The sequence below is a fragment of the Mustela nigripes genome, chromosome 14 (genome assembly GCF_022355385.1).
Source record: "Mustela nigripes isolate SB6536 chromosome 14, MUSNIG.SB6536, whole genome shotgun sequence".
NCBI lineage: Eukaryota > Metazoa > Chordata > Mammalia > Carnivora > Mustelidae > Mustela > Mustela nigripes.
The window spans coordinates 43,905,385-43,932,162 of record NC_081570.1 but is presented as its reverse complement, the minus strand read 5'-3'; the positions used below and the strand labels follow the sequence as shown (position 1 = coordinate 43,932,162).

General features: G+C 49.9%; 1 protein-coding gene across 5 annotated transcripts; it reads right to left on the bottom strand.

Moving 5' to 3' along the window:
- Positions 1–754: 754 nt before the first annotated feature.
- CIMAP2 (ciliary microtubule associated protein 2) lies at positions 755–26,778 on the bottom strand. Of its 5 annotated transcripts, none has more exons than XM_059374854.1 (10): positions 26,622–26,778; positions 24,190–24,277; positions 23,536–23,700; positions 23,290–23,412; positions 18,440–18,577; positions 18,107–18,262; positions 16,489–16,650; positions 15,363–15,488; positions 13,676–13,809; positions 755–2,221 (listed from the first exon to the last, which is right to left on the bottom strand). In XM_059374854.1, the coding sequence occupies exons 1-10, from the start codon at positions 26,690–26,692 to the stop codon at positions 2,149–2,151; spliced, it is 1,236 nt and encodes a 411-aa protein (XP_059230837.1). In that variant the 5' UTR covers positions 26,693–26,778; the 3' UTR covers positions 755–2,148. The 5 variants fall into 5 exon arrangements, with proteins under 5 accessions (XP_059230837.1, XP_059230839.1, XP_059230841.1 ...); XM_059374856.1 differs by having other exon boundaries at positions 18,119–18,262; XM_059374858.1 differs by lacking the exon at positions 26,622–26,778 and adding an exon at positions 25,035–25,146 and having other exon boundaries at positions 18,119–18,262.

Genomic DNA, 26,778 nt, shown 5'->3' with positions numbered 1-26,778 from the left:
ATTAAGTCCAATTTAAGAATTTAACGAAAAATGAAAAAGAATTTAATGATTTGTTCATACCATACCGAAGCATGATCTATAGAATATAGCAAATAGTTATATTGATATCTAAGAAATTGCTGCCTGATCCAAAGTCCAAAGATTTTCCTCCTAAGCTTTCTTAATTTAGGTTTTATGTTTTGGGTTATGGCTCATTTTGAGTTAATTTTTGTATGATTTGAGTCATTGGTCACAGTTCATTTTTTTGCATACTAATGTTCAATAATTCTAGCACTATCTGTTGAAGGATTATTCTTTTTCCAATGAAACTTTGTTGAAAATCAGTTTCTGATTTTCTGTGCGTCTGTTTCTACCGTTTCTATTCTCTTCCTCTAATCTGCGGCTCTTGACATCAGTTTCATGCTGTGGAATAAAGTAATGCTATTCCTCCAGCTTTGTTCCTGTTTTAGCTATTTTATGTCTTTTATATTTCCTTGTGTTTTAGGATCAGTTTGTCGACATAAAAACAATTACTGGCTGGGGCGCCTGGGTGGCTCAGTGGGTAAAGCCTCTGCCTTCCGCTCGGGTCATGATCTCAGGGTCCTGGGATTGAGTCCTGCATTGGGCTCTCTGCTCAGCAGGGAGCCTGCTTCCTCCTCTCTCTCTGCCTGCTTCTCTGTCTACTTGTGATCTCTGTCTGTCAGATAGATAGATAGATAAATAAATAAATAAATAAATAAAATCTTAAAAAAAAAAAACCACAATTATGGGGGTTTTGATTGATATTGCACTGAGTTTACAGATTTGGGGGGAACTGATATCTTAGCAACACTGAGTCTTTTGATCCTGGGCGTGGTATACCTCTCCTTCAAGTTTTCTTTAATGTATCTCTGCAGTATTTTGTAGTTTTCAGTGTAAACATCTTGTACATCTTTTTTCAAATTTACACCTAAATAAGGGGCACCTGGGTGGCTCAGTGGGTTAAGCCTCTGCCTTCAGCTCAGGTCATGATCCCAGGGTCCTGGGATCAAGCCCCACATCAGTCTCTCTGCTCAGCAGGGAGTCTGCTTCCCTCTCTCTCTCTCTCCTGCCTCTCAGCCTACTTGTGATCTCTGTCTGCCAAATAAATAAATAAAAATATTTAATTAAAAAAATTTACACCTAAATATTTCCTAGTTTTGCTATCATAAGTGGTATTTTAGATTTTCAATTTTTATTATCACCAATATATAGAAACATTTGATTTTGATATGTTGATCTTATTTCCTGAAAATTTGCTAAGCTGATTTATTAGATCTAGTTTGGACCTGTTTTGGCTTATCAGCTTTTTTGAGGATTCACAGGAGTTTTTTTCACATAAGCGACATGTCTGACAATAACAGTTTTACTTCCTCTAAAACAGTCATTTTGCCATGAGTGAGAAAGTAACGCTTTTCATAAGGCACGCACGCTCTGAAGAGTATTTTTCACCATTATTGGAGTTTTGGGGCTGAGGCTGTGGTGTCCCAGCCTCCTTTATGTCTAGGGACAACACAATCCTGCCACCTTACACAATCTCTTACCAACAAAAAACAGTGAAGGAAGTAGCTCGGGACATTGTGACCAACCCCACAGACCCATCTTTTTGGGCTAGACCTGTGTGCCCACAAGCCCCAACTCCAAGGATGAAACTGATTGCATCCAATGGCTGCACATGGCCTGGGGGCCAGTAACCTCCTCATAATAGTGTTAGGCCCTGCTGGGCTTCCAGAAGCATCCTGGATGGAGATGGGGCCTACAGCTGTCTTCTGACATATGTTACACTTTTCTGCCTCTTTTTGGATTTTAATGATCAGGGAGTCAAGCAATTTGGCTTTAGAATAGAAGAAGTTCCATTAGTCCATCTGCTCCCATGTTTGTGCCACTGGCGAATCTGAATTCTAAAGATACTTGATCTTCCTGATCAAAAGATAAGTGGCCCCAGCTGTCCTAGCAGACATCATGACCTCCAGGTGGATGTCGCCAGCAAAAGTGATCCCACCGTATCCCTCCCCTCTCCCAGGCATTCCCATGGGTCCTTTCTCTAAGACCTTCCCCACCCTCCTGATTCCCACTTCTACCTCCCATCCCAAATTTGTCTTCAGGCCTTCGGGCCCTCTGGTCACCACAGGCTGTCCTTCATATGCAGCTTTAAGGAGTAGGATCTGAATTGTAATCCACTGTTGGAGGGCACCTCCCCTTAGTAAAAGGTGTGATCCTTTCCCTTTAAAAAGACAGAAAGAAAAAATGAAACTGGTCCCTTGGAAGGACTGAGACCCCATCCCTGGAGAGGCACTCGGGGTTGGGGGGTGCGAGGAACAGGTACCTGCTGGCTGTGCTTCCCAAGAGATCCTCTATGGGTAAGAGGACAAAATGGCTGACCTCTGGCAACAAAACAGCCTGATTCTAAAAAAGGAGATTTCCTTTCCTTTGCACCTACTTTGGTTCATCAGAGCCTCTAATTTGGTTTATAAGAACTTCAAGTACAAAATTCTAGCACTTGAAAGATCATCTGGGGCACCTGGGTGGCTCAGTAGGTTAAGCATCTGCCTTCAGTTCAGGCCATGATCCCAGGATCTTGGGATCAAGCCCCACATCAGGCTCCCAACTCAGCAGAGACCTGCTTCTCCCTCTCCCTCTCCCTCTGCCTGCCTCTCCCCATGCTTGTGCTTTCTCTCTGTCAAGTAAATAAATAAAATCTTAAAAAAAAAAAAAGAAAGAAAGAAAGAAAGATCGTCTAGCTCACCCTGAGAGGGAGAATGAGGGAAACTGAGGATCTGAGAGAGGCAAGAACTGGCCTGAGGTTACCATGGTGGCCAGAATCAGGGCCAGAATTCCAGCCCAGAGCCCCTAACCTCAGTCTAGTGTCCCTTGCACTGTTCTGATTCTTTCCTCCAAAGGGAACCCCTGGAGACTCTGGCTCCATCCCAAGAGCCATCTGGAAAATGGCATTTCAAGAACCCTTTGCTTTGTTTCTGACTGCATTTAGCAGCCATTGCGTGATATACATTTGTGTGTTTGTTTATTGTCTGACTTCCATGTAAACTGACAAGGGTATAAAGCAAAGAGAGCCCACACACACGGCTGACAGGGGTACAGAAGAGTACAGCCACTTCGGGAAACAGTTTATCAGTTTCTTATAAAGTTATACATACCACCTAACCTTGACACACTATGGTAGATATTTGCCAAAAAGAAACCAAAGCAGGTGTCTACACAAAGACCAGCATGTGACTGTTTGGAGCAGTTTCATTCAAAATGGCCCAAACTAGAAATAATCCAGATGGCCCTCACCTTGGAAATGTATTAACAAAACAAAACAAAACACCTGCGGTACGTCCATACAGTGGAACACAACTCCGCATTCAAAGGGAACTACTGCTACACGCAACTACACGGGTGAACTCCAAGAGCGCCACGTAAAACAAAAGAAAAGATACACAAGTGTGAACCTATGGCACAATTCCACTTACACAACATTCTGGAAAAGGCAAAACTCCAGGAAAGGAGTCCTGGTAGTAGTTGCCAGAGGCTGGGGTTGGGGAGGAGATTGACTACGAATGGCACAAGGAAGCCCTTCGGGGCGACGGTAATATTCTACATCTCGCCCACCTTGGTCATTACATGATCACAGGCATTTGTCAAAACTCACGGAATTATATTCCTATAGAGGGTGAATTTTACTGTACGCGGTTATACTATTGTAAATCTGACTTTTAAAGAAATCCTCCTGTGGCTCTTTGCAGGCAGGATAAAGTCCAAGCAGCTTAGCTGTACATTCCAAGTCCCTGAGGACTGACCTAGCCAGTCCCATCTGCCCTCTTCTCGGCTGTTCTGCCTGTACACACTCCACGCATCATCCAAAATGAACCATCTCGTCTTTTCCAGATGTCCTGAGCTTTTTTGCTTCCTGTCCTTTGCTCTGGCTCTTCTCTCTGTCCTAAACATGTTCTCCTCCCTGGAAAAAGTGAGCCCTCCTGGAAAGAACACGGCCGGGACCAGCTGGGCTGGAGATGCAGTCCTGTTCGGCTCCTGGCGTAGACAGAAGGCGAAAGGGATCCCAGTCTCCACTTCTCTATGTATCGTAGCCCTTTGCATTGTGACTCAGCAGTTTCCCCAACCAGAGGTAGAGTCAGCTTCCCCTTGCCCTTGAATCTGGGCTGGACTTACAGCTTGCCTAGGCCAACAGAATATGGAAGAAGTCAGGATGTGTTACTCTGAGCCTAGGCTGCCACAGGCCTTGAACATGTCCTCTCTCAAAACTCTGCCTCTTCAGCGAGAACCAGCCCGGGCTAGACTGCTGAGGGGTGAGTCCCTGTGGAAGAGCATCTAGTTGTCCCATCCAAGACCATCCCAGACCAGCCAGCCCCAGCCAACCAACAGACCCATCTCCTCCCCTGACCCAGAGCCCATTTTTTTAGGGTCTACCACAAAGTATCATCACCCCTTAAGGTCCCTTCATTTCAGACACGAAGAAGCAAAGCCTAGTCCCACCCCAATATTACATCTTCCCAGTGGCCCTTTCCAAAGACCTCCTTCTATGTGGACAGCACTCTGAGGACGGCTTGTGGGCTGCTTGAATCACAGGTATCTCTTTGCAAACTCCTGCATTAGAACGCCGCAATCCCGCTGTGCCTATCCATCTCGTTCCATCTCTTGCCATAGCCTCTGCTGTGCCCCACCCTCCCACTGCTCAGCCACCCCCAGCTGGCCAGGCTTGTCATCTGTCCATGCCCAGGCCAGCATTCTGGAACACCGCCATCTTCCCATGCAGACTGTGGCTCCTCTCTCTGCACACCATGCTCGCACAGCATCTTATCGAGCCCTCTGTCATGGACCTGATTCTAAATCAATTCCTCCCCTCTGCCCCATGTGCCTAGGACTTTCTGAGCAAAAACCCCTGCCTCCTAGAAATTGTTGGCTTACTTTTAACCAGCTCATCCACCTCTATGCCTTTCCCACCTCCTGCCTTCATCCAAGGTCAACCTTTTTCTGCACTTAGGAAACTGCCCCTCCGGCCTGAACAAGAGGTGGGTTCCACTACCTCTGAACAAGAGGTGGGTTCCACTACCTCTGAACAAGAGGTGGGTTCCACTACCTTGCAACTGAAACACCTGCTTCTTCCTTGCCCATCAGCCTGGAAGTAAGCTAAAGCCTCTATCCCCAACCACTTCTGCCAAAAATAAGGGAGGACGGAAGGAAGGAGGAAAGACAGATGGAAGATGGAAGGGTAAAAATATGACCTCCTCTCTTCTCTGCCTTCCTTTGGAGCTTAAGACCCCATATTTCCTTTGTGCCATGTTGTGTCTACAGCAGTCACCATCCTTCCACAGTAAATGTGTGGTGGAATTGTGGAGGGAGGGGAGTCCGTGCTGAGCTTCCTAAGGGTTTCCTCTTCCAGTCCAAACTCCTAAATCTCCCACCAAAGCAGCATGTACAAAGGCCCGGGAAATCAAAGGAAACTGACCTGTTGGGGGGCAGATGGGATGACAGGGAGACAGTAAAGGCATTCTCTGGCTTAGCCTTCCTGGGTCAGAAGAGCCCCCCCCCCACCTCATCTCATCCTCCAGAAGACCATGGGGAAAGAGCAAGGGAAGTATCTGGGTTTGGAGACGGAAGTCCTGGGTCCTCTTGCCCCATCCTCCTTCTCAACTGCCCTATCACTATAGGAAGGGGGAGTGTCTTCTGCATGAAGCTGAGCACCATTGTGGGGCAGAGCTGCTGCCTGGTTCTCTTCTGCCCTGTCCCAGCAGTCAGGATGGGGCTGGCATCCAGCAACTGCGCAGTGAGCCTCTAAGGACAGCGTGCATGAACGCCATTGACTGGCAGCGACTTTTTAGGAACTCTCGCTCCAAATTTCAGTCATCTCAACTGGAAAACATTGAGAGTGAGATCTCCCTTTTAAAGTCATCCTATGTAGCAAATGCCTATGAAATCACTTTGTATGTCATAAACATGCTCCAAGAATAATTATCATTATTATTATTACAAAGAATGGATATTTAGGATTTCAACTTCAGATTTCTGAGCAAGGACTATGGCTTTAGTTTAAAATCCTAAAAAGGTAGTATGCATGCTGAAGTATTTAGGAGGAAATGTATTGATGTCTGCCGTCTACTTGACATGTTATCAAATTATAAAGTGACTGACAGATGGACAGAAGGACAGATAGGCAGAAAGAGAGGTCATAAAGCAAGAAAAGCAAAACGTTAGTGATATAATCTAAGTGGTAGGTATGTAGATATACATGGGAAAAGTCCTTTGCATTTTTTTCTGTATGTTTGAAGTTTTTCATGATAAAAAAAAATGTCAGGCAAAAAAGCTTAAAAAGGAAAAATAATCTACTGCCAAATCAAACTGGAAATTTCCCACATGTTCCTTTCATGGAGTCAACCAGACTCTGGACCATCTCCCCAGTTAATGCCCCGACTCCCCCTTTTACAAATACTCCTTGAGCACCTTCTGTGCAGGCCAGTGAGAAACCAGAGCCCCAGAATCAAGAAGCTGAATCTGGAAGCTATATCCGGTAGGGACCACAGCATGCGAGTAAGTAATGACAGCATAATGGGGTAAAGCCCCTCAACCTGGGGATCACAGGAGATTGAGGATAGTCACTAACCAGACAAATCAGGAAAGGCTTTGTACTTAAGCAGAGTTGTAGAGGATGAATAGGGGTTGAGGATGAATAGAGGGCAGAGGGTGAGAGGTGACACAGATTAGCTGTCACTCCACATCCCAGGAAGAGATTTCGCAACTCTCTCACACACACCCTTCCTCGCCTGGACTGGAGACAGCAAAGTGTTTGAGGACGTGTTCTGCCATCGGTGGCCTCCTTCAAAAACCAGGCCCAGGAGGAGAGGCTGAAGCCCAGGGTCAGAGTCGGGGCACTGCTTCTTCCCTGCCTATCCATGGTGGTCACTTCCTCTCCAAGCCTCACTAACTCATGCATACAGCAGGGAAGATGGCACTGACATTGACCCTTTGTCTTCTATGGCTCCACAGCCCATGGACTTTGCATGCGTCTCCCCCAACGGGCGCATGTCATCACAACCAGCACGCAGGGGCCACAGGTAGGGGTAGGGGTAGGGGTCAATAAGGGCAAGTCAGCACTCGACTTAGTGAGGATCCAGTGAGAATGCCTCCATTCTCCCCGTCTCCCTTCCTTCTTGCTCATTCTTGACTCTGGCTTTATTTTTATGTGTTTTGATTTTTTTTTTAAACTTCTAGAGTCAAATGACTTCTTTTGCTTCTTTTGCTCTCAATCTTTCTTGTTCAATATCACAAGCAATTAAAGTTTAAATTTTGCTCCAACTGGATATAGGGTTTTAATTATAATTAATTTCTAAAGGGTGTGTAATTCCTTTTTTTATTTTTAAAAAAGATTTGACAGAGATATCACAAGTAGGCAGAGAGGCAGGCAGAGAGAGAGAGAGAGAGAGTGGGGGGGAAGCAGGCTCCCCACCCAGCAGAGAGCCCAATGTGGGGCTCAATCCCAGGATCCTGAGATCATGATCTGAGCTGAAAGCAGAGACTTAACCAACTAAGCCACCCAGGAGCCCCAAGAGTGTGTAATTTCAAACTTGACTCTCTCTTAGACCCGAGAGCTATTGAGAAGTGTACTTCCTAATTTCCAAATACTTGGTTTGGGGGACTATCCTTTTATTGTTAACATCTTGTTTTATTGTACTATGTTTAGAAAAAGTGACCTCAAATTTTCTATGTAGGATGTTTTAAACTTAGACATTTTTAACAAGATTTTCTTAGACGATTGACTTTTATACATATTCCATGAGTATCTGAAAATTAGATGGAGTAAAATTAGATTTCAAATCCTCCAAATAATTATTTATATAGCCTATCTGTCAAATCCTCAAACAAGTCTCTTCAGAACTCTCATTAAGATTGTGGGAGTCTGTCACTGTTATTTTGGGGTTGTAAAGGTTCAGTTATTATAACTTCTTCTTGGCTTTCATGGTTTATAATGATGAAATACCCAGTTTTGTCCCATTTAATATTTCTGCCTTGAATTCTACTTTGCTTGGTATTTGTATTACCACTTTTTCTTTCTTTATGGGTTACATTTATCTGCTATCTCATAACCAGATCTATTCTTACATATTTTGTCTTCCCCTTTCTTTGAGCTCTCCATGCTAATTCCTTTGCCATTTGTATATTTCCTAAATCCTTGTGCATCTCTATTTGCCTTACACATGAATGACAGTTTGCTTATATAGAGAACTCCATGCACAGTGTTTTCTATCCATGTGTCAGAAGAGAAGCCCAAAACATGTCTGGTTGTCTTTTATTTAAGTTGTAGGTTATTTGTCTTTTTAGAGGTGATACAAAACTTTTCTTTTAAAGACTTTTATTTTATCTTTGAAACTCAGAAGTTCTACCACTCTTTAAGTGAGCTGAATGCATACATTAACTTATCTCCCTTGTGAAATCCCACTAAAACAAGAGTAAAGGAATAAAAGCTTTTAAAGTACATACTCACAGGGACAAAAACAATAGAAGAAACAGGTGGTAAAAAAAAAAAATTGGAAGTTAAAAAACTGATGGAAGAGCGATAACTAAGCTAGCAGACCCAGGAAAGCTAAACTCTAAGCCAATAGAAGATAAATTTAGGAATTCCCTCACTCCAGAGGCTGACGAATTGGCAGCACCAGGTACCTCTGGAAGTAAGAGAGAAAGCAGAACCAAACCCAAGCTACTCATAGAGAGTCTGTGGAGTACTAGTTTCTCTCCCCACTCTCTGCAGCCAGATGAGTGCTTTCCATGAATGAAGATTGGAGAATTGATTCTTTGGAGACAGAGATGTTCTTTGTACAGGATGACACCAGGCACAGGTGATCTCATAGGTACCATATTTAAAATGGAAACAAATGGAAGTTCAGTCCCTAAATATGACCTCTAGGCTCTTCTCCACTTAGAGCTCTGGTAGCCAAGACCTCCAGAAGAGTTTTCTTCCACCAAAGTAAAAGACAAAACATCTCACAAAACTGACATTGAAAACAGTGAAAACACTCAGTTTGGTCATCCCATGTGCAGTCCATAATCAACCAGAGCTTTCAGTTGGATTTTTAGTTAGATGTGAATGCACAGCCAAGAAATACCAGACATTTGAGAAAAACCTCTGATATGGAATATTGAGGCCAAAATAAATATACAGGTAGGGAAAAAAAGCACTTGGTAAAAGGAGACAATAGTCAGGCAAACTTGTCTTAATCAACAATATCTTGAGAGTACGAGCACTGTATCCATGAAATAAGAGAATGACATTACTAAAACATTCAGAAAACAAAAAAGAGCAATTAGAACTTAAAATATGAAATTAGAGAATGAAAAAGTCAGTGAGTGAATGAGAGAACATTTCTAGTCACCTGAAAACAATCAGCAGCTCAGACATACCCAGGATGGAACTAAGCACAGAGCAGGCTTTTCAAATGAATCCGTGAAAGAGCTTATCCGGGAATCATTTTCCCACCTATGACCTCCCTACTATGCCTTGTGACACAGTTCTCCTGACCCAGGAAAGAGCCCAAGTGGATCAGGGTTACAGGGACAATGTCAAACCAGAGCCCCAAGGCAAATCATGTCCCAGCCTGACAATTAGACACCCACAGGGATCTGCTGGTTGACTTCCCTTCAGTAACATTCATAGATTTGACTATGTCCCTGTCAGGTATAAATCATTCCCATTTTACAGATGGGAAAACTGAGATCTGAAAAACAAAGGGTGACTCTCGGCTGGAGTTGGGTCTAAATGGAGAACATACAATGTGTGTAATCTGTCTCAAGAGCACTTGTCCTCTATTTGCCTTATTTTTTTTCTGATTATAAAAATGTTATATGTTTTTCCTGAAAAATCCAAACATCTCAGAAATAAAACAAACAAAGTAGAATGCAAAAGACCCTAATAACACTCCAGAGGTAACCATGAGCAACAGTTTGGGGTCTAGTTCTCCAGAGCGTGTTGTCTATGCATATGGAAATATATTTTAATAGGTTCATTATACTTCTATTTTTAATATTCATATGTATTTCATCTTTCAGATAAAGTTTATAATAAATGTATCAAGTTCCATCTACTAGCCCCTCGAAATATGCTAAAATAACATTAAATAAGTACATCAGTGGGAGAATTACTATTTTTTCCAATATCGAATCTTTCCATCCATGAACATGGTATTCCTTCCAGTTATTCAAGCCTTTTCTGACATCTTTTAGCAAAGGTTTATATTTTTCTTCATGTATGCCTTAACTACACCTTATTAAGTTTATCCCAATGCATTTTATCAATGGTGCTGCTACAAAGAATGAGATCCTTCCCTTTTTCTCAATTATGTTTTCTATTAGTTATGGCCACAGTATCAGAGGAAATTCTTCACCTTTACAGTTTTAAAATGAACCCTCCTGGATTGTTTTAGGTAAGCACATTATAAATTGTGATGATTTGCTCTTCCTTAAGAGTTTTATTTCCTATTTGTTTTTCTTGTCTTACTGCATTTCCTGGAACCTCCACACCAGTGTTGAACAATGCTGGTGACACAAGCATCCCTGTTTCGTTCTTGACTTCATGAGAAGCCTTTAGCATTTTACCATCATATTTAGTAGTTTGGCCTCATCTTTAAAAGCCCCCAACTTCCCTCAGGACCCAAGTGCCCTCCCATATCTCCCCCATCCCTGTCAAATTTCCTTCTTAATACTTTTCCTTCTTTGACAGCAGAGGGTGAGTTAAATTGCTGTCGTTTCTTCTCCTGGTTGATGTGCGCTCTAAGGCTCTCTAAAGAACTCAACCCTTATATAACTAAAACATAGAATTCTGCCCAGTCATAGCAGCTGCTAAGGGACAAGGAAGCTAGGACTTGCCACACACCTGCCAACCAGAATCCCCAGGCAGAAGACCTTTTCAAGCATCATCTCCTTCTGTCCTCAAAGCAGACTCTATGAAGTGGGTTGTTTCATTCACTCTCATTTTTCAGAGCAAAGTCTGTCTCCATGTAACATGTCCTAGGTCACACAGCTAAGCAGCAGACAGAATTCTAAACCAGGTTACAAAGGAAGTCCTATAACCTCACAAGACTGAGTCCTGGATATGATCACAGTGGTGAAAGGGAAGTTCAGACCCACAAGGAAGGCAGATGTTCAGGGAAGAAAGCTGAGGGTCTAATGGGGATGGGGCCTCCTTCGCTTCCCTGCAGGCATTTGCTGAACAAACAGTATATAGACTGGAGCTTTGCTGACAGGGTGGCCAGGGAGGAGGGGCCCTGCAGGAACCCCCAAATCTTCACGTGGGCATGTGTGATGGGAAGGGCCCTGCCCTGAAAAAAAAGATAAGATACGGGTACCCACTCTATAGTTCACCAGCTGTGTGACCTTGGGCAAGATATTTCCCTCTCTGGTCCTGATTGAACACCCATAAAATAGACCCAACCACATTGGCTAGAAAGAGGAAGAAAGTGCTTTTGCACACTCACAGTGTTCCATTTGATTTTCAAGTAAACAAGGCAGATGAATACATGCATTTATCTCTACTCCCTCTGCTCCTTCTTCAGTCTCCTGAAAGGACTAGAAAGGAGTGTTTTAAAGATAGACAAATGAGAAAAGGAGACTAATATCAGGGGACCAGGAGTGTGACATGTTTTTTTTGGAAAATGGAGCAAGCTGCTTAGAAGAGGGGGAGCCGGTGAGAAACCTGCCAGTTCCTACCACAAACTCCAGAGAGACCCAGGAATCGGAGGCACCAAAAAGCAAGACCAATGGCTGAAAACATAGGGAAAGTTAGACACACACATACACCATTCCTCGCCCACCCAGTAGAAGACTGGAGGTTTGGTATGCATAGTGACTCCAGAGGGGGAGGCTGGGCACAGTGGAAGCTAGGCAGACAGGCACTGTCATCAGAATAGAGGAAGGAGGTAGAAATCCATACCCTGCTTCAGATCCCCCTGCCTCCTCCCTTAAATACCAGCAACCACATTTACCCTCCCCAGGATGTAGGATCCTTTTCTAGAGAAGCTGAACTGTCCCACAGAAAGCACCTAGGAACACCGACATGGAGGGTCTTCCAAAAGAAGGATCAGACCCCCGTCATCTACTCACTCCAGGTGAAGCCACCAACTGACAAGCCCCGCCAGCCCTGGTTAGTGCTCTTCAACAGTGCTCTCCTGGTTAGTCTTCTTCAACACGAACAACATAGATCAAAGAAATAAGGAACTTGGAAGAACCACAGGGCATGTGGGGGACAAAAGTAAACTGAAGGGAAATTGTCATTGTTATCTTCAGATAAAAGAACATATGGCATATAAGACAATGCTCTGGGGGGCTAGGAAAAGAAAAGAGAAAAGAAAAGAAAGCAATCTACAACATTCAAGAGCTCTTGCAGACTATAAAATATGAAGCCAAAATTTCAAAAGGCAATAGCAGGGTTCAAAGATAAGGACAAGGGAAATTTACCAAAGAGTAGGATGGAAAAGGCAGAGATGGGAAATAAGAGGAAAAAATAAAAGATAAGAAAGCTAAAACATCAAACCAGGATAATTAACCTTCATCTAAAAGAAGGGAGACAAAGCAGAGGGGAGGAAATCACCAAAGACACAAATGCAAGTGATTTTCCCAGAAAATTGTCCCAGATGTAAGGAACCCACTAAGTACCCACAACTGTAGGTGAAAACAAACTCACATTAGGATTATTTAAGACTAAATTTCAGCACACAAAGGACAAAGAGAAGATCCTAAAAGCTTCTAGAGAGGAAGACACATTCAAAGGACAGAAAACCAGAATGGCAAAGGAATTTTCACCACGCTTGAATTCTCAAAGGCAATGGAACAAAGTCTTCAAAATTCTGGAGGAAAAATATTTCCAACCTAACATCTTGTTTCCAAGCAAACTGTTAATCAGTTGTACAGGTAGGAAAATTTTTTTCTTAAAAAGCTCTCCCCGCCCCTCCACAAAACAAGGGCATAAATCAAGAACAAACACACAACAACACTACTGCTAAAAATAAGCGGTTAAAAGCTGGGCTTTCCCCAAGCAATCCAGTCCTCATGCCCTCACGGATTTTCCAACAGCAGAATGATCTAGAGTGCATGTTTATTCACACTTGAACATTCTGAAATGGAGATTACATTGAACCTGATGGCCTCTTGGGTCAATAAAATATGGAGCAGCTCGCATTTACAAGCTGCTTTGTACTTAGCCGTGGCATCTCAGGCACCTTTTCTCCTTAGGCTTCACAACAGCTCCCTGAAACCAGTTTTAGCAACCCCATCACGAACACCAAGAAACTGAGATTCTGCGTGGGGAAGCCAGCCAAGGCCGCACTGAGACGGTGGGGGTTGTGGGTGGAGGCGTTAGCATTGAGCCTCTTTTCCTTAGCAGGAGCTCTAGACAGAGCCTCTCATTTGGGGGCCCCACAGTCCTCTGCTCATCACAGTTGAAGGAAAGGAGGCTCAGAGAGGTCAATGGATGGGCCCCACCTCACACAGCCAGTAGGCAGCACAGGCGGCGGTCTGAACCCTCTCCACTTCTTCGCTGTCGGGCGGGCCCCAGGGGCTGTATAGTTGTGTTCCCATGGGAAGCAAGCACAAGCTGGTGGTAGGGAGAGAAGAGGGGAACCCCAGCCCGCCCCAGAGTAAGCCCTTGCCCCTCTGCCAGAGCTCCAGGAGCACTCACTGTAGGAGCCTGTCCCTGGCTGGGTCTGAGGGGTAGCGCTTGGATCCATCCAGGAATAGGGATCGATATCGCTGTCGATGGTCCTTGGTCTCTGCCAGCCAGATGTTGAGGTAGCGACCCACACCGACAGGGTTCTGCACGGAGGGAGAGAATGGCAGGACATTAGCAAGCCCAAGGCCTGGCCTGGAGACTTGAACTCAGCCCCTCCCCCCCACCACCACACTGCTCCCTATTCCACCTGTTAGGGCTTGAACTGTGTCTTCCAAAGAGATGTGCAGAAGTCCTAACCCCTCGTATCTCAGCATGTGACCTCACTTGGGAACAGTCGCTGATATAATCAAGAGGCGCCAACAAAGACTTTCAGAGAGAAGCCACCTACCCAGAGTCACCAGGAAGGGCGGGACAATGGCGGACCAGGAACCCCAGCACCTGCGGAGCCACTGTGCCAACAGTGGCCTGGGAGATGACAGGAGCCAGACAGGGTCTGAGGTGCTACCCACAGGGGACAGGCCAGTCTGGTTGGCAGCAAGGTCCCAGTGGCATGCCTCCCGCCTCAGATGGTGCATCTCACCTTACCCCTCCCACTCTGGAGTGGCCAGCCCCACGGTAGCAGCATCTGGCTCTTATCTAAATACCTTTTCTTGGGTCCCCAAGCAAAGACCCTCTCCTCTGCAGGAGGTGCCAGCTTGGGGTGAGAAAACAGAAGCTTGCAGAGAGCTGACTAGCGGGTCCTCCTGAGAATCAAGCAGGGCGACAGGGTGTGGGCACAGTGGCGGCCAAGCCAGCACTCCAGCGGGGTGAGCAGGTGGGATGGAGTCGGGGTGCGAGGGGAGGCAGCGGGAGCATCATGGGAAGGTGGGTGTAGGGGTATAGGGGTGCGAGGGGAGGTGGTGGAAGGCATCATGGAAAGAGACAGGTGAGTCCGTTCTGTGGCTATTCATGGAGCCGTTCACTTAGGATTCATGCCCCTCTCTGTGTGACTATTAGAACCCAATTAAAGGTACACTTAAAGACTGAAGGGCAGGAGTAAGAAACAGAATGAGCTCAATGCCCAGTGCCATTTGTGTAAATGAAGAAGGCACGTACACGCAACCCGAGAGCTTAGCCGTTTTTACAAGAACACTAACAAAAGGTTACATCACACACGTGGGGATGGCTGCCTCTGGGGAGGGGGTCGGCGACCGAAGGGGACCTTGCTTCACCAAGCATGAGAAGGGAGCTAACTGCCCCAGAGGCCCCGAGACAAATACAAAGAGAACGGAGGGAGCAGTTCCCTGAGAAAATCAGAGAATGGGATGGCTGTGGGGTGACGTCCCTTAGGGCAACAGTTCTCAAAGTGTGATCCCGGGAGCAGCAGCGGCAGCAGCATCACCTGGGAACGTGTTAGAAATGCAGACACCCAGGCTCTACTACAGGCTACCAAGTTAGACTCTCTGGCGGGACACCCAGCAATCTGAGTTTTAACAAGCCCTCCAAGGGGATGCTAATACCCACTCAAGTCTGGAAACCATTGCCTTAGAGAAGTAAGACAGTGGGAATCGGTGTTGGTCCCTTCGGGAGAAAGAAGTGCGTTTGGGCTCACATAGAGCCTGTGTTCCTAAAAGCAAGGAGGGCTTGGGGCTGCCTGTAGAGACAGGAGGGAGTTCCCTGCCCATCACCATGTAACTCCCACTCCTGACCCACTCACCCAGCTTCCCAAAACCATCTGGCAGGCCTTTATGCCCATCCGCTTGGAAGAGAACAGGAACGGTGGCTGGTTGACCCGTTTACATTCTGTCTTTGGAGGAAGCCATGAACCGGGACCAGACGTGGCCTAGGGGTAAGGAATGGGGGCAGAAAGCTGGAGGGGTCTGGCGGTGTCAGCCTGGGGCCGGGGCAGGTGAGGGCTCTGGGTGGCTGACCTCATGCTGACCTGACAGCCCTGGGCCTTGAGCCAAAAACAGGGGTGGGAGGGGTTTATCCAACCACCTTCCAACTCACTCATCCTCTGTGAGGATGCCCTGTGGAGGATGTCCACTGGAGCCCTGTGGAGCCCTCATAACCCATGCCACCCACTCTAACCCCACCCTCAGCCTGACCCCTCTTTCAGGGTTCCCAAGGGCCCACAGGCCTGGGAGGGCCCCAGGTGTTTCCAGCCTGGGAAGTGAAATCCACACAGATTTGGAGCTAGAGGAGCTGGCTTCTTCTCATACTTGCTGGGGGAGCCTGGGCAAATCCCTCCCCATCTCTGGGGCCTCAGTTTCCTTTTCCGAAATGCAAATGCTAACTCCTACTTTGGGGTGCTGGAAGATGCCTGGCCCAGAGCAGGCATTCAGGAAATGGTGGCACCCTTTTTATTCCTCTGGGCCCTACTCCTTCTCTCTGGGGGACAGGTCCTGCCTGGGGGGCCTATCCAGGTCACCGGCCACCCCACCCCCAGAAAGGAGTGCCCCATTCCCTTGGAGGGAGCAGGGGGGCAGTCCCCTGTCAGGGTAGACCCCTTATTCACACTATGCTCTGCCCCATGTTCCCTCAGCTTCTTTCCAGGGGCACTTTGGGGGGGGTCCAAGCCCAACGCCGCCAGCTCCAGGCCTTCACCTCTCTCAACCCACCTGGGTATGCTCAGAGGACAAGCGAGTAAACTGAGCCTCAGAGAGTAGGGGGTTCTTACTCAGAGTGACAAGACAGGCAAGACCAGGACTGGAAACAACATGGGTCTGATACCCAAGGCTAACCCTTCCCCTGAAATAGCCAGCCCCATCCCATGCTGGCCCCGCAGGAGAGCCCCCTCCCAAGAGAAGAAGGAAGTAAGGTCATGCGGGGGGGACACTGACTAGTTTTCGGGGGCACTGGCTAAGGGTGGCCCAGTAAATCCTTTCTGTAGGGGTTTCCGGGTTGCGAGAAATTTTCGAAAAAACCCCATGCTTCTTATTGTGAGGTGAGTTAAGTTCTTCCACGAAGCTCGTAAAATTCATCAGTTCCCTGGGCTTTCTTTTCTGGGAAACAGAAAGAAAAAGAAAAAAAAAAAGGTGTCTGTTAGGCCAGGAAAATCTGAGCCCTCTCTCTGGACCCTCAGCAGCAGAAAAAAGCAAGTGGCCACACAAGGAGGCATCACTGTCTATCCTGCCTCCCCATGTCCCCAAGCTGGGGGTGGGGCAGAGATGCAGCCCTGGCCAGGGGCCAAGTGAGTCTCACAACCTCCATATCCGTGCACCCCGGACAACGCAACCAGCATCTGTTTGCACATTTCTTCACTTTTGTGCTCAGTTCAATGGCTTTACGGCCGGCATCTTGTTCTCAGCAGGAGCAGTGGTCCAAATATCTAAAAACCAGCATGATGGGGTAACACAACAGGTTTTTCAGGCTGTGATCTACTCTGTAGGACACTACCATGATGGACACTTTTCTCCAAACCTGTAGAAAACACAATCCTCAGACTGACTCCTCAGGAGGACTATGGGCTTCGGGTGATAAAATGTCAGTATATCGTACCACATCTGTCACCCTGGGGCGGGAGGTGGCCAGTGTAGGAGGCCGGGCAGGGAGGGGACACCAAGGAGGTATAGGAACTCTGGGTTTGCTGCTCAAGTAGGCTGTGCACCTAAAAATGCTCCAAAAATTAAAGTTTATTATTCTTTAGATAATAAAACATATTCTTTCCCACGACCGCTGCTGTGCTGGAGGGGACCACGTCGGTAGCTTGCCGTGGGGGCATGCGGGGGGCCCTGGCGAGGAGCCGAGTGTGGAGGGCTTATTCTGTGGCAAGTCGCCCATCAGTCCGAAGCGTGTCAATGTTTCACCACCAGCAACCCCTCGTCACCACCTGCCAACGCTCTGTGAGGTGTTTACTCATGATTGTGTGTCCTTTTCCACTTGAAGTGCCACAGCAGCGGTCACGCCTGTGACTCTGACCTGCCCCTAAACTCGCACAGCGAGTGGAGACAAAATGAGTGGGCCGGGGGACAGAGACTGAATTCCAGTCGCCACGAACAGGAAGAAAGCAAAACGCCATGCCAAGGATCACACGACCAGCGTGATGGGGGCGGGAAAGATGGGCTTCGAGTTAAAATCCGACCTCAGTTTCCCGGCCCTCCCGGTCCAGGTCTCTGGCTCGTTAGCAGCACTGCTGGGAGCTGGGCCTGTGACACCTGGAAAATGCTTCCAAAATAGCCAGGCACCCACACCTGTGCCGTCGGGGGCCCTGTGGCATCCAGCCCTGGCACTGTGACCCTCTGTGCCTCCTCTGCGGTCCATGCAGGTAAGCCAGACAGACGTGTTGGCATTCAGACCCCAGTTCTTCTCCTTCCCAGAGGCATGGACACCCCACTTCCTCACCCAACACAGGGTGCCCCGGTGCACCCCACAGGGTGGGGAGCGCACAGACTGGTCGTGCTCCCAGTGTGGGGAGTGAAGCTGGCCACACCGGCGGGGAACACCTGCTCCACGCCTCACCTGGGTACACACCTGCACCGAGAAATGCCCGTAAGGCTGCGGCTTGCTGCGGTCACCGGAGAATATGTCGTAGAAGCCTCGGGTGCCCACAGATTTTGCCAGGTACGCCTCAATGCCACTTTTGAAAGAGTAGGTGCCTGGTGCCAGACCACTCCCCTAGAACAGAGCACAGATGGCAGTCCCCCAGGAGAACCACTGAAGCAGGCCCTTCCCACCCCCTCCTCCATGGGGGCTCAGTTTCCCCATCTGCCCTAGGAGTCCTCTCCGTGCCCCCTCTGGTCCAGGACTGTGCAGAAAGGCAGGCCAGGCCAGGCCAGGTGAGGGGGGGGGTACCTGTTGAGCCATGGGGGGTATCCTGTGGGTCATCCGGCACGGGTGGGCCTCAGAGTGAGAGCGGCTGCAGGACTTCTCCTCCAGCTTTGTGTATGGGTTACCCTTCACCCCATAATTTCCGGGGCCTGGATAGTAGTTCTGTCAGGGGGGAGGGAGGGACAGAAAGGTCATCCGTCCCTCTGCTCATGCGGAGTATGTCTGAGGAAGGGAAGCCCCTCGGAGGGGAACGGGATGTTCAGGGCCTCTGTGTGTTAACCACACCCCAACACACAGCGTGCTCGGTCTCAACAGTTCCACCACTGCTCGAACCTTCAGTCCCAAGTTCAAGCTCTTCCCGGAGGCCCCACTGGCCTGGTCAACTCGTTTCATGCCGCTGCCTTCCTCCATCACACACTCCTGCCAGAGGGGCTCCTTGCGGCTCACCAAATACCATTCTGCCAACCTCCTTGCCCGTGTTCGCTTGTGCTGTTACCACCCCCCCAAAATGCCCTCCCTGCCTTCTTGGCCTCAGAAAATTCTAATTCTGGAGCACCTGGGCAGCTCAGTCAGTTGAGTGTCCAACTCTTGGCTTTGGCTCAGGTCATGATCTCCCTCTGCTAGGAGATTGAGCCCTAGGGTAGGGCTCCTCGCTCAGCGGGGAGTCTGCTTCCCCTCTCCCACTCCCTCTGCGCCCCCCATCCCGCTCACAGGTGTGCCGGATCTCTCTCCTTCTCTCAGATAAATAAATCTTAAAAAAAGAAAAGAAAAGTCTAATTCTGCAAACCCAGCTCAAATGTCTTCTCTCCTGGGAATGAAGCCTTCCTTCCCTATCACCCCAGACAGTCGCAGGCTTCGGTGGTCTTAGAAATACCATCTGTTACACCCATTTTATAGCCCTGCATTTGCATGAATGGGGTTCTCACTGTGCTATGAACGATGCCGTGACCTGGAAGGGTCTGGGGTCCTGGGTTTGAATCCTGGTTCTGCTGCTCCACAGCTGAATGACCTTGGACATACCCCTTCGTCCTTCTAAGCTTCAGGGTCCACCATTGTATCATGGAGATAGTAATGTTTTTCTTCCAGGACAATGAGGAGGAAATTTTAAATGATGTCTATAAAATCTCCTGCACAGCGCTCAGCCCATACTGGGCATCAAAACCTAAGTCAGGGTGGGATGCCTGTCTTGGGGGTCAGGAGGAGAGTTTGAGGGGAAAGGAGAGACGGAGAATTGCGGCTGGAGTGAGTATTTGGAGCTTCCACTGCCAGGGTTGGAACTATGGTTTCTGTAGGTGGGGTGAGGGGAGGTCCCCTGCAGTGCAGGTGGGTGGGTGGGTTGGTGTGGGGAGGTGGTCCTTGTAGAGAGACCTGGAACGTTTGCTGCTGCGCTGCTTCTCTCAGCCACACGAGGTCGCTGCCGCCCCACAGATGGCTCAGCCCGGTCGACTGCCCACCGGAACCAGCCTGGGGAAGCAACCCCACAGGACAGGATGGAGGAGGCAGGGAGCCCTGCTGGGGATCTGTTTGCCCTCAGAGGACAGGACAACACGTTGCCTCCTTCCAGGGCCCGGGGTTTGCAGGTGTGCTTCCTTCCAGCCAGGGAGGAAGCTGGGTCCTTGCGTGGTGTGTGAGGTGCCTCAGAAGTCTCAGCACGTTGGGCCTGGAGGTGACCCAATGAGAGCAAATCAGCACCATCCGCAATTAACAGATGGAGAAACAGTTCAGAGAGTCAGACCTCAAGTCCAAGGTCCTACCTCCAGAAAGGAGCAGTGGCTAAGCTTCCAGCTGCAAAATCTAATCTCTTCCTGAGCTGATTCCCAAGGCCCTGTGTAAGCTCCAGGGTCAGGAGCGCCACGAGCCCGGGGGCACCTTCGAGGTGACCTTAGAAGCGCCTGTTACAATAGGGGTGCCTGGGTAGCTCAGTCATCTGCCTTTGTCTCAGGTCATGATCCCAGGGATTGAGTCCTGCGTTGTGGGGTGGGAAGTCAGCTTCTCCCTCTGCTTATACCCCTCTTCCCTGCTTCTGTGCTCTTTTTCTCTCAGATGAATAAATAACATCTTAAAAAAGAAGCAGCAGCAGCAGTTACAACAGAGAGTGACTGCTGTGCTTGGAGTCCATGGACAGCGCCCAGCCCAGAGCCCTGGGCTCATCTCTACTTCAACCCTTCAGGTTTCAAGGTGGAGTAACACACCTGAGCTGATGTGAAAGTCCATGATTTTCTTTTTCTTTTTCTTTTTTTTAAGATTTTATTATTTATTTGACAGAGAGAGAAAGAAAGATAGAACACAAGCAGGGGGAGAGGCAGAGGGAGAAGTAGGCTCCCCACTGAGCAGGGAGCCCGATGTGGGGTTCGTCCCAACACCCTAGGATCATGACCTGAGCTGAAGGCAGACACTTAACCAGCTGGGCCACCCAGACACCCTGAAAGTCCACAATTTTGACTGGAATGTTTGGTTGTCAACACTTTGGGGACCCAGGAAGGAGTGATTAATTCTGGGGGAGGTGTGTGGGAATGTAGGAATTGGCACAGCTTTTTTTTTTTTTTTTTTTTTTCCAACTGGACCCATGGAGGGCTCAGCATTCTGGACAGGGGACAGCTGTAACCCAGAGGAGGCCACCAGGCTCCCAGCCCAGGTCTCACAGCAAGAAGACAGAAAATGGGCCTTGGACATGAGCTTCCCAAGGGATTGCCTTCTGTACCCACCAGAGCAGGGCCACCCCCTTGAGCTTGCTGTCCAGCCCTGAGCCCAGGAGAGTGGCTCAGAGAAATCCCACAGGGCCAGGGAGAGGTTACTGCAGGAGCAGATAGGGCGACAAAGTAGGAGAAGAACCAGCTGGAAGCGAGGGCCAGGCAGTGGGACATTTCACCCTCACTCAGCCAACACTCACAGATGCCCTGGGGTTGGGGGCTGGAGACACAGGTAGGAAGCATCAGGCTTATTTCTCTGTCACCATCTGGGCAGGGCTCTGGCCAAGACTGTCACCAAGGGGCCACCAAGGAACAAAATCCCAGTGAACCCACCTAGGTGTCAAGTACACTGCTTATGTGCGGTCGCCCTTGGTTGACCTCACAGGGGTGTTGTGAGGATTAGGCTAATTGGTACACTCAGGTGCTTAGGACAGCACCTGGCACGTGGCATACCTGTCAATTGTTACTACTTTAGACTTGAAGGTAATGACTCAGTTTGAAATGCCTCGGGGCAGCCGTGAACAGCTTCTGTGCCTAAGATACAAAGAGCTATAGTTTCCAGGCTTCACCGAGGTAAGGCAGAGAGAAAGGGCCTGGCTTTGGGGATGGGTATTTCCTGCTTGCCTAAGGCAAAAGGCTTATCTATCCTCTTGGAACCTCCTGGGCCTCACCTGGAAGGTTTGCAAACACTGAGAATGTTTTGGGACACCTTGTACTTAGCAGACAGGCCTGCACTTATTCAGTCTACAAATACCTACTATGTGCCCACTGAGTGCTAGGCACAGCTAAGGCCTGAGAGTCCCACAGTGAGCCGACCAGGCAGATGTCATCCACCCTCCGGGGCTGATGTCCAGGGGAGCAGAAACACTAGACACAACCATGAGCAGGACTCCTAGGAAAGAAGCTATCTGTCACCTAGTGGGGGTCAGGGAGGCTTCCTGGAGGAAGTCACCTTGGAGCTGACAGCTGAGGGTTGACTTGAGGGGCAGCAGGGGAGGTTGACCAAGGGAGAGGGAGAGGAAGAACACTTCTGGTGGAGGGAATGGCAGGAGGAAAGCCCCCGTTGAAAGAGCTTGGCCCATTTGCGGAGCTGGAAGGAGACCAGTGCATCCAGTGCAGAGAGCATCAGGGCAGGGGAGGAGGGCATTTAGTAAACCTCAGAACGCACTCTGCTCTGGGAGGGTGTGACTTCTGCCTTCTCCCGCATGCCCAGGACCCCACTCTGTTCTCCCCATATGGGATGATCGCCCCACCCACACGGATGCCGCTCCACCCCTTACCACCATCACCTCCTCTGGATGCCTCTGAGCCCCACCCCCAGGAGCAGGGTGCTCCTCTGAAAATGTAAATGAGGCCCTTCCATTGTCCAAACCCTCCGCTGTCTTGCCACAGCGCTCAGAGTCAATCCCCAAGCCCTACCTTGCTGCAAGGTCCTGCGCTCTGGCCTGGCCCTCACTCCTCTGCCGTCTCTCCTTCCAGCCGCACTGGCCTCCTGCCCGCTGGTTCAACTCCCGGTCTACACCTGCTGTTCCCGCTGCCTCAAACTCTTTCCTGCAGCTACCGTGAATTTCCAGCGCTCCTGTCCTGCAGGTTTTGCTCAAAGGTCACCTCCTTCCAGAGGTCTTCTCTGACCACCCTATAAATTGCACCTCCCCCACTCTGTATCCCTTCCTGGTCTCAATTTTCCTCACGGTCCTGATTGTACAGGATTTGCTTCTCTGTACCGCTGTGCCTTCCACTAGGGCCCCAGTTCCATGGCGGGGGTGCGGGGGGGACTCGTCTTCCTCACTGCTCAGTCCCCAAGCCCGAGAAGAGTGCGTGGCAATTAGTGGGTGCTCAGCCATTATTTGCTGGCTAGACCGAAGGACATACAGGTGGATGGGTTTGTGGAGCACCTAAAATATAGATGTTTGGACTCTGTGCTTGGGACTCAGAGATGAACCAGACCCGTTCCTGCCGGCTGGAAGCTCCTGGGCCAGTGAGGGACAGGCACGGGGATATATGACAGCCCTTGGACTCAAGGTTGTGATACAGGGGGGAATGGGAGACCCAGAGGAGAGCTTGGCCGAGCCTGGGGAAGACATGGCACCAGGAGGGGTGTGTCCAGCACCAGCCAGGCTGCGTGCTCTGCAGATGGAAAGGAGCATAGGAGGCGGACCCTCCCCAGTAGATGAGAACACCTACCCCAATGAATCCTCGGAAGCGAACCTCCCCCGAGCTGAGCAGCCCCCGGGTGCTGCAGGGCTTCTCCTTCAGCTCTTCCAGGAAGTCTTTGAGGTTGTAGGAGCCGGGCCCCAGCTTCTCCTTCTGCCCCAAGAGAAGAAAGCAGAGGGTGAGAACCTTCAGCTTGGGAAGGTCCTCCCAGGAAGGAGTCTGGAGGGTGGTGGCATTCCCCAAGGGAGGAGCCCTGCAGGACCTGGGAGGACTCACCTGCAGCTGCTTCTCTTTCATGATGGTCTGGTACTGGAAGTGGGGCAGCTGGGTCAGCCGGACGGCTTCCTGGGCCCGGGCCCAGCCTGTGCCCACCTCCCTTCTGAGCTTCTTCTTGCTAAAGCAGGTCTCCTTGGAGCTGTAGGTCCCAGGTCCTATGTGGGACTGAGTCAGAGCACAGTCACATCCACAGAATCTGTCCACAGAGCAACTTCCTCCTCCTAGAGGCCACCCTGAGCTGGGGGTGGACAGGCCGAGCCCACTGCAGCCCCTACCCCTAGTCCCCAACCAAGCACCGAAGGGCATGGCCCTCACGGGACCATCACAACACCCTCTGTCATTGATCCCTACACTCCCCTATAGTGGGGAAAGGTAGTATCATTGGTATAGCCTGCAGCCAGTTCTTGCTAAAGAGGAAATGCCCCCCCAGGGCTCTGTGGTCCCAACCCACGTGGTCCTCATCCCAGTCCTGCGCTTATCAGCACATCTAAGGCCCCGACTCTGAGCCACGCTCTATGCTCCCAACTAGGGGATTGGAGAGGTGTTAAGGTACAACAGTGACACAACTCAGCTCTTCCCCAATGGCAAGGCACTGGAGGGGGGAATGGGGGAGAGGAAGGGCTGTAGGGCTGTAGGGAAGCTACACAAACTTACCAGGTCCAAAGAATGAAGCCTGGAGTATGGGGCCTCTGTGAAGGTGCTGAATTTCTTCTGGCTGGGGTAAACTGCAGAGACATCAAACCTAGGGAGGGACAGAGGCCCAGTGAGAGCCCAAGGCCTGGCCCCCAGACCCCGTGTGGGGGGTTCTGGGGGGTGGCCGTGTTGGCTTCCCAGAGGACCTGGCTGCTGGAGCAAGAGCAGGGTTGCTGGGACCCCAGGGTCTCTGTCCTTCCTGCTTCTCTCCCCCTGGACACCACCCTTGCCTGGTCCCCTCCCCTCTGCTGGGGGCCTTTACTCAAAAGTCATCTTCTCCTTCCAACCACCACCTGCCAGCTCCTCCCAGCTTCTCCTCCCAACTTGCTTCCTCTCCTTAGCCCTATCACTACTCAACATTTTATACCTTTTTCCTTTTGGTTTATTATCTACTCCAACCACCCCTCCCGACGAGAACTGCCAACCCCAGAGTCTGGGTTTTGCCGTATGCTCGCTGTTATGTCCGCAAGTGCTAGAACTGTGCCCCGCACAGAGTAGGTGATACACGTAGATGGCGTAAATGTGGGGGGTAGGAGGAACCCCTGCACTGAAACCCTGCCCACTTCTCTTGGGCGGAGTGACAGCACCCCCCAACCCGCGCTGGGCTGCCGGCATTTCTGCGCAGGGCCCACAGGAGGTGCTCTCCAAACGCTTTCAAAGCACTTAAGGATGGTGAACGAGCCCCGGGCCCAGAAGGGCAGCCGGTGTGACCTGGAAAGACGGGCCCCCGTTCCTCACTGCCAGGCCCCCTCCCGTCTCTCCCTCCTCCCCCAGACTCCAGCCGCTCCTCCGGGGGGAGCCCCCACCTGTGGCTCTGCACCCCGAAGGGTGCCCCGCTAAACCATTTGGTGCCCATGGCCCGCGTCCCCCCTTCCCCCCGCCAAGCGAGGTCTTCAACTGGGACTCCGGGCGAGGTAACTCTTAGGGCTGGGGCCAGCGGCCACTGCTGCCGCGGCAACCCCGCCTTGTGACCTGTGATTCGGCGGAGATTCTGTGCGCGTCTGCGCCCCCTGCCGTTCGGCTTCCGCTCTGCACATTTTTCGCGCCGCCTTCACTGAGATCCTTCTCTGAGCCCTGCAGCTTTAATGGCTTTCCTGGTGGTTCATATGGATGCCATTTGGTCGGGACTTAGAGTCATTTGTGAAGGAACCCTTTCCGATGTCTTGCTTTATCCCGGCAGGCCGCGGAGCCTATTAGAGGGAGGCTCCCAAATTCCTCGTACTGTTAACGGACGCTCATGGGGGCGCCGGGGGCTGCAGAGAGGGCTCGGCTTGGGCGAAGAAGGCATCCCCATTCCTTCTCCACTTCGGAGAGGGAAGGTGGAGAAAGTGGGAACCAACAAGGAGAGCCAGAGTATGGAGGGCTGCAGAGAGGGAGGGAAGGCTTGCAGGGATGGAGGCCGGGCTCATCTGTCCCCCACAGACCCCCAGACACCCACCCTGGGCAGATGCTGTGTAAGATGCCTAATCCTGGCCCTGAGAATCTATTGGGGGAACCAGTAACCACACCTTCCCTATGAGAGAAGGAGTCCTCAGACCCAGCCTGTAGGTGGGTAGGCCAGGGAAGGCTTCCTGGAGGAGGAGAATTCCAAACTCATCCTTAAGTGTGTGTATGAAGTGCTAGTAAAGAAAGGAGTTGAGGGGCGCCAGGGTGGCTCAGTCAGTTAAGCGGCTGCCTTCAGCTCAGGTCATGATCCTGGAGATCCAGGATGGAGTCCCACATCGTGCTCCCTACTCAGTGGGGAACCTGCTTCTCCCTCTGACCTTCCCACCTCTCGGGGTCTCTCTCTCTCAAATAAATAAACAAACAAACAAAGAAAAAAAGAAAGAAAGAAAGAAGAAAAGGAAAGAAAGGAATGGAGTCCCCCAGCAGGGTATGGTCAGCTCCTTTTCCTCCTTTTCCTCCTTTATCCCTTGATCAGTGCCCCTTGGTCATGCTACATCTCTTATCATCTCTCATGATTACATTTGATCCTCCCAGTGGTCTAAGACTGAGGCACAGCACAGAGCCACACTCCATTTGATGATGACAGGGCAGAAGCCAGAGAAAAGCAAGACTTGCCTGGGGTCCAACATCCAGTCCATGGTGGAGCTGGGCTCCCGGGACATTGTGTCTCCTTTCAGGATCCACCCGGTACCCTTTTGACATCCCAGTATAGCACTGAACTAGAAGTCCAGATGCCTGGCATAGCTGTGGACTGGATTCTCAGGCCCCAGGTCAGGCAGGCACATGGCCATGTCTGGCACAGTGCCCACCCCGCACCCCTGAGCTGGCGGTCAGAGGTGCCAGGCCTGGGGACACACACCCTTGGTCATCTAAGCACAGGCTCCACCCCTTCCCAACGGAGCAGATGTGGACAATTCATTTCCTTTTCCGATTCCCCACTTTCTTACCTATAAAAGGAAGCTAATAATCTCTGTTTCCCTCCAGACTTTGAGCAGGATTGAGTACGCTCCTGGCACATAGCAGAATCTCAATGAGAGGCCATCCCCAGCCCTTCGAAGGGGCCCTAGCAAAGGTCCAGAAGCAGAAACTGTATCTCACTCCCTT